The following is a 7,619-nucleotide window of genomic DNA, read 5'->3' as shown; positions in this document are numbered from 1 at the left end:
TCCTCAGGCTCCAGCTTTATGTTGTATGTTGATCGTATTAAAACAAAGAAAATAATCTGAAGTTGTTGTTTTTAAGTTATATATACCATGATTTTTCCGGTCCGGCCCACTTGGGAATAGATTTTCCTCCATGTGGCCCCTGAGCTAAAATGAGTTTGACACCCCTGCTTTAGAGTGACCTTTTATTGTCCCCAGCACAAGGTGCAACTGTGTAATGATCATGCTGTTTAATCAGCTTCTTGATATGCCACTCCTGTCAGGTGGATGGATTATCTTGGCAAAGGAGAAATGCTCACAAACAGGGATGTAAACAAATGTATGCAGACAATTTGAGAGAAATAAGCTTTTTGTGCATATTACATTTCTGAGATCTTTTATTTCAGCTCATGAAACATGGAATGAAAACGTTACATGATGCGTTTGTATTTTTGTTCTGTATAGTTATTTCTTAATTTATTTGTAAAATATTTTCGTCCTAGAGATTGCTGTATTTGCGCGAACTTTTTTTTCTCTGAGCAAACAAACTACTCAGCCAACCAACTGCACCGTACCTAAGATGAAGTCCCGCCTAGTCTCTCCGTGAGGGTTGTAGCCGTCACGTCGTAGTATAAAAAGTCCTCGCCACCCCTTCAGACAGGCTAGACATTTACTGCAGATATATCGGAGGACGTTGGAGGGTTTTATTTACCCAAAACATACTTTCAAATGGGCCCCGTCGCCTAGCGTTGACTCCCCCAAGCCTCGCCTGTTGAGTTGGGTGCTATTGAACATCAGCACGTCTGGGTAACAAAAAGGTGAGATTTGCTTGAAACGGCTGTTTGATGACTGCAGCGAAGATGCCCGATTTGTTATGCTTGGGTTTTGGACATTTGTATATACGCTCATGTTCATGTTATTGTTGACCAGCACTGGCAGGCAAGATTTGGTTTTATTTGGTCCCTTTTCAACAACAAATGCCATGGACAGATCATGTTCTTCTACAATTAGCTAGCTAGGTAACGTTAGTCGAGATGGCTTTGTTTTCTTCAGCATAGTTACACAGACCACCAAATTATGTTCCGTAATTTTTCTAAACCAGGGGTTTGTCATTTTCACCCAAATTCCCAAGAATGCGAACATTGTAGCTAGCTAGCAAAGCTAGGCGCCTAGTTATCTAACGTAATGTTATCTACAGTAGCTAGCTACCTTTGCTAACGTTATGTACCGCAGCGAATGACTGCTGTTGATTTAGAAATCATGGGATTGATTTAGGGAGCATGATCTGGGTTTAGTACCCCCCACGTCAGGGATACATTTTCATATGGAAAATATTTTACCTAGTCATTTGTGTTCGGTAGTCTTGGATGCCTAAAAGTCACAGAACAGATGGTAGCCTGCCTACACACTAACAATTTGTTCATTTGTAATGCAGAAGTTGAACGATTGAATTCATATATTGAACTTGTAGTTAATTATTTGAAATTCAATGAATATTCATGAAGTTTACATTTTTTTATTTTATGAAATGCAATATTTATATATTCAGTTTCAATATGGTAGATATTGCAGCCATTGTCTGTGTATTAAGTTTACAAACTATCATTTCAAGTTAATCAATGTTTCATATATTAACCTTCTCAGATGCATTCCGTTTTTAAATTCAGGTTCAAAACCAGAGACAACATGCTGGCACTTTGCCTGCCAGGAAAGGTAGAGGAGAACACAGAATCAAACGCTTTGGCTATAAACTGTTATGACCCCATTCCTGAAAGCTAAGACTCTTCTGGAACATGGATGTGCTTTCTGTTCCCCTCTATGGTGCTCATAGGCAGCGTTAGAAGGGAGTGTCACCCCCCAAAAAAACGCAATTTGGCACCCATAAGAATAGTTGAATAGCCCTTCGAAGGATAACCTTTTCACACCCTATTTAATCTTGCTCTTGTGACTAACCGGGTTCTAACCAGGTCTCCTGCATGTCACGACTGTTAGCACACTTAGCTAAAGCCCATAGGGATGAGTTCAGGAAGCTAACACGTCTTAAAGTCTCCAGCAAGGTTACTCATCAAGGGTGTGGTTCATCGAACCACCTTAGATACATTTCACCCACCTTTGACCTCATACTCAGAGATCACAGCACCAATATAACTGACTGGGTTTGAAATCAGGCACAACACTTTCTGTGGCAAGCAGGAGGGTCTGTGCACTTCATTTAATGAGTGCAACAGGGAGGGGGGGATTGTGATCCATGCATGTGATTACCAGACTGACTACTGGGGGGTGTAGCGAACATTCATGTATTTCGGTCAAATGCCCAGTGGGCCTGTCCAACTTGTGATTTTTTTTTTTTGTGTGCAAAATGAGCTGGCTAATAATGGGGGGCCTCAAGGAAAATAATGGTCAGTTGTGTTAGAAACGCTAGGGACGATTATTGGTCCCAGTCCGCCCCTGGTTCCAAGTCTCTGGCAAGGGTAGGCATGACTGGGTGGCTGGTAATACATTTGCCCAGTGGGCCTGTCCAACTTGTTTTTTGTGTCAAAGTGTCCAAAAAAATAAAGGTGTCTGACTGCATCTTCAAACTAAATATTGAATTTAAGTATTTAATTTTTAAACTTAATGCAATATTCATTCAATTCTGTTTCAAATCATATAATACAAGTTCAATTTTATGATTTCAATTTACACATTACAAAATAAAAAATAATTATCCTAATGCAAAAGTGTGGAATTCAAATACAACTTCTGTTGGCACGGAAATCGTTCCATAGTCTATGTACCAATGTGTCTGACTCAAACCCCCTTTCTTCCAGGGTTTCTAACGCATGATTCAACAAGATCGGCAGAATGGCAGCGATCAACGCAGGCGGTTCTCTTGTGGCTACCCATGACTACTACCGAAGTGAGTAGCTCTCGGGCCGGGGCATGTCTTTACAGACTTAGCCCTCAGGCCCTAACGCAATCAAGCTCTGTCAGTGTGATTTTCCTTTGTCTTCAGAAGGATTGAATCAGTCATGGAAATTCACTTCCGCTTCAACCTTCAACAGTAGTTTGTGTTCTCAAGCCCTCTCATATACTGAGAACCTAGCCGGAGTCCCAGATCTGTTTGTGTTCTCAAGCCCTCTCATATACTCTGAACCTAGCCTGAGTCCCAGATCTGTTTTGTGCCGTCTTGCCAATAATTCTCACTGTCACACCAAATGTGACAGGGAAGGAGTTGACAGACAGCACAAACAGATCTGGGACTCATGCTAGTCGTATCTCTTGCCTGTACTTTGTGTCAGGGTTTCCCAGACTCGGTCCTGGGGCCCCCGTGGGTGCACATTATTTTTTTTTTGCAGCTGATTCAGATAATCAAAGCTTGATGAGTTGGTCATCTGAATCAGCTGTGTAGTGCTAGGGAAAAAATCAAAACGTGCCCCCAGGAATGAGTTTGGAAACCCTGCCTTATGTGACAGACAGAAGTGGATTCTCTTGTATTCGGTAGAGGGGGCTTGTGAGGTGAATGGGTTGTATTGCCCTGTCTATCCCTAGACCATGACAGACGAACAGAAGAGTGGATTGTCTGAGACCGAGCAGTATGAACTTGTTGGGATCCCACATGAACTTGTTGGGATCACACATCTTGGTCATGAAGGATTGTATTTAATTTAATTGTATTGTCCACTCCTATCCTGATACAGTGACGGGAGTATGGATGAATTCTGTTGATTTAATATCCTGGGAAAGAGCTTGTGAGGGTGTTGAATTTTTATTGCGTTGCATCCTCTCCAAACCGTTACATTCCTATTGTGTTGGTTTTTTTCCCAGGGCGCATCGGCTCCACCTCCAGCAGCAGCTCCTGTGGGAGTTCAGAGTACAGCGGGGAAGTCATTCCACACCATCCAGGTACATAAAGCAAGTATATGGGGCGACGGTGGGACATGTGTCTGACGGGGGAAGGGACCGTGTTCAGGGGGAGGTGCTATTATTTGAGCCTCTTGACTGGTAAGGTCGCCTCGCTGTGAGCGGAATCGGACAATGCGTCGGCTCCGTATAGGGTGACCACGTGTCCCAGATTGTGCGGGAAAGTCCTCCATTTTGGCCCCGCAACCAAACAATCATGTCCTGCAATTTCAATTAACAAATTCTTAACACCGCTGAAGCTACTGGTGACGTTAAACACTTCTCCAATCGTTGTTGACGTGCAGCTTCTGTGCAGCGCAAGACGAGGTGGGGCCCTATGACGTTGGCCCATCGTCAAACAATCATTTCGGGCTGAACTTGGAGAGGACAGTTGGGGCCTAACTACGTACAGAAAACGTGCTTCTGACGTAGTGCTAGAGAAGTAAATAGCCGTGTTAGACTGGAAGATGTCAGGTGATTTTTGTCAAACTTGTGAGGCTCTCATTGCTCATTTAGTAGTTAAGTTTGCAACTGGAGCTGCGAGGCATTGCGTCAATCGCTAAGCAGTGTACTCCGAATCAGTGTCACTTTATCAGATGCACGTGATCAATGCCGTCCGACGCTTTTGTTTCGTTAAACAACCACCTGATTTGTTTGGTAGAAGACCGAGGCTATGAAGTGCACTCGCTACGGGGTGTGGGACGTAATCTATAATAATTTGGCTGCTCTAAATTATTTTCACCAGCAGGTGCCACTAGTGTGCACTGTTGATCAAGCCTTGAGTAATGAACCTATTTTCGACACAATTGGCAGGAAAACCCGCAATGCTTCAGGAAGCTTAGTTTCCCCATCACTACTCATTAGTTGCTCATTCAACATATTTGCTGCTATTTCACACAATCTATTATTTTTTTTTTATATATTTTTTCCCCCTAACTGTCTTACATTCCCTGAGACCAAACAAATGTTTCCTCTGCCAAATATTCAGATTTTCATAAAACAGCCATACATGTAGTCTCTCGTTTCTGCATCAATTGGTCTTTGGGTTCAGCGAGCTGCAGGGGCGTAGCGCTGCCGTTGGGTTCAGCGGACTGCAGGGGTGTAGCGCGCTGCCGTTGGGTTCAGCGGACTGCAGGGGCGCAGCGCTGCCGGAGCACACCGGAGCGCCGCTCGGCCGCTTCTCACAATGGTGTTCGTTTAGTAATGTTAGATCAAAGCTGAATCAATGTCTTGGAAGATCACATAGTGATTTTAATTAGTATTCTACATAACACAACCAAATATAATAGCATAGCATAATGTTACTGTCACACCAAAAACACCACATTTTTAAAGGATGGTTAGCTGAATAGTCCAAAAAGTGATCAAAACTAAACCGTGCACACCATTAGGCATAATGTGCTGTGACTGAAACAAAATACAGGAAGGCTATATAGTTTAACACCATCTGCTCTACTTTGCTCACAAAAAAAAAAGTAATTCAAGATGATCTAAATGCATATTCCCATGAAACTGATTTGAGATCAAATGATTGACGCGCAGAGACAGTTTGGACATTTCACTGGTAAAACGTGACGAATTATCATTCATGATTCACTGTGATTTATGCCGTGGCTTATTTTTAAAATTGTGTGTGCCTAACTTGGTGTTTTTGAGGGTATTAAAAATGGATTGTATTCTTGAGCGAGACAATGTGTTGGCATAGTCAGAAGGATATACATTTATTTTATAATGATATTTATTTATTTTTATTCATGTAGGCTACACTGTCCCGCCAAATTATCAGTTTGTCCCGCATTTGGGTATTTTTTTAAAATGTGGCCACCCTAGCTCAGTCAGTTGACCTGTAATCTATTAGCCGACACGGTGAACTGCAGTTGTTCAATGTGACATGGCACTTTTTTGAGCAATGACCAGTTGAAACCTGGGAACCTAATGTACTGTCCATTCAATCATTACTCCCTCGAGTGATAATACCTCTGAACTCTACAGCGTACTGCTTAGTAATGCGTACTACACCCTCAAAGTAAACCCTCCGCTAAGATGTTATTGTTCTCTATAGACTGAGGCCTTTTTTTTTTCTTTTTTTTTTGTAGTGTTTGACCTTTTTGTCGTAATCTGTTCCTAGGTCTGCCCAAACAAGACTCGGGACATTGGTGGTCCAGCTTCTTCTTCGGGAAGCAGAACCAACCAGGAATGACCACTCTGCCTGAGGAGGTCCAGCAGAAGTATGTATACTAGGGGGAGAAGTATGTATACTAGGGGGAGAAGTATGTATACTAGGGGGAGAAGTATGTATACTAGGGGGAGAAGTATGTATACTAGGGGGAGAAGTATGTATACTAGGGGGAGAAGTGTGGGGAACGAACTGGCTGTCATAGTGAGGGGGAAACGGGCTGACCAACATTATCACTCTAAATGCAGTAAGGCTACTCTATATATATATATCTCTGTCACCTCATTTGACAATCCAAAGCACCAGCTCTTTAGAAGTGTTGCGAAAACTATTTCAACGGGTACAGGTTGTACTCGTTAGCTGGCATCTCCAAACCCTTATTAGGGCATAGTCTTGCTTCCTGAACACTCTCTCCTGGGTACCTCCCTACAACAGGCATGCCTTCCTGGCACAGAGTAAGGCGTAATCACCGCAGTTCTATCTGCAAGTTGCACCCTGTCGAACACAACCCTGGTTTTCTTTGCACTCGCACTCAACCTCTCCCTCCTCCTCTCTCTCTTCCAGGGCGGCGGCCATGACTGTGACCAACGGCGAGGTGACCTGCGTTGCCAGGGAGATGATGATGATGAAGAGGCAGGTCAGCGACGCCGGGAGGTCCGAGCCGGGGAGTCCACCCCTCTCCTAAGGCAAGGGACCAACGCTAGGAGACGGAGGCTGCGTCCCTGTCCCCTAAACCCTTGAATCCGTTCCAACCTCCACATTACATAGAATGTATGCTTCATACTAGGTAGTATGCTAGCGTAGATATTGGGACAGACCCCCCTTTAACCCTCAACTATGGGTGTGTCCCAAATACCACCCTATTCCCTATTTAGTGCACTAATTCATTATATAGGGTGCCATTTGGGATGTAACCATGTTCCAACATCTGCATTAGCAAACTACATAGAATGCATGCCTGTTGCGTTGCTCCATGCTAAGTAGTATGGATATTGGAACAGACCACTTTAGTTTGTCTTAGTAGGACAGGCTGCCAATGAACGTTGTGTTTTTTTTTTGTATCCAGTTTTTGTATTATCTTTGACTAAAAATAAAATGAGGACAAACCATTTATTTGTATTACATTTGTACTTGTCTGTAACACCGCGGTACACACACACACACAACTTTTGTTAACTTGGTCACCCTGTGATTCCAGTAAAAGTGGTCAAGCAGACGGATTATTGACTTGTCTGTCATTTTGTTTCTTTTCGATGGAATCGATCGCTCTGAAATACTGGAAACCATCTCTGTGTGCCAAGCACAGCGTCAACGTTAACTTGGCACTCAATGTCCAACTCTTTCCTGCTGAAGTACTGGTAATAGACCATTCTGCTAAGTACAGAATAAACATTTAAATGGGGACTCTCATTCCGTTCCTGCCATGCTGTGGCGTTTGAGGAAGTTACCTTAAGTAACCTGATGTCCTAGGACTGTACAGTACAGCCAGAGATTTCACTGCAATTTTTGGGGGGGATTTTTTTTTTAATTATTTTTATTTTTTGTGGGGTGGGGTGGGTGGGGGGTGGGTGGGGGGGGGGAACAG

The 7,619-nt window shown here is 43.3% G+C and overlaps 1 protein-coding gene across 1 annotated transcript; it reads left to right on the top strand.

The window, feature by feature from the left end:
• The first annotated feature begins 604 nt into the window (after nucleotides 1-604).
• Nucleotides 605-7,145, top strand: LOC311148376 (pancreatic progenitor cell differentiation and proliferation factor B-like). Its single transcript, XM_084185327.1, has 5 exons — nucleotides 605-794; nucleotides 2,787-2,875; nucleotides 3,784-3,861; nucleotides 5,987-6,086; nucleotides 6,599-7,145. Exons 2-5 carry the CDS (start codon nucleotides 2,821-2,823, stop codon nucleotides 6,717-6,719), a joined length of 354 nt encoding a protein of 117 aa, XP_084041453.1. The 5' UTR covers nucleotides 605-794; nucleotides 2,787-2,820; the 3' UTR covers nucleotides 6,720-7,145.
• Nucleotides 7,146-7,619: the final 474 nt, after the last annotated feature.

The sequence above is a fragment of the Coregonus lavaretus genome, assembly GCF_964263955.1.
Source record: "Coregonus lavaretus genome assembly, chromosome: 20".
NCBI classification, from domain to species: Eukaryota; Metazoa; Chordata; class Actinopteri; order Salmoniformes; family Salmonidae; genus Coregonus; species Coregonus lavaretus.
The sequence above is the reverse complement of the archived record's forward strand: the minus strand, read 5'-3'. Positions and strand labels throughout refer to the sequence as shown.

What these genes read in the sequence shown, in the direction of transcription:
- LOC311148376 (XM_084185327.1), top strand. Translation starts at nt 2,821, where the DNA reads ATGGCAGCGATCAACGCAGGCGGTTCTCTTGTGGCTACCCATGACTAC. An exon ending in TACCCATGACTACTACCGAA is followed by an intron (nt 2,876 to 3,783) that starts GTGAGTAGCTCT and finishes TTTTTTTCCCAG; the next exon opens with GGCGCATCGGCTCCACCTCC. An exon ending in AGTCATTCCACACCATCCAG is followed by an intron (nt 3,862 to 5,986) that starts GTACATAAAGCA and finishes ATCTGTTCCTAG; the next exon opens with GTCTGCCCAAACAAGACTCG.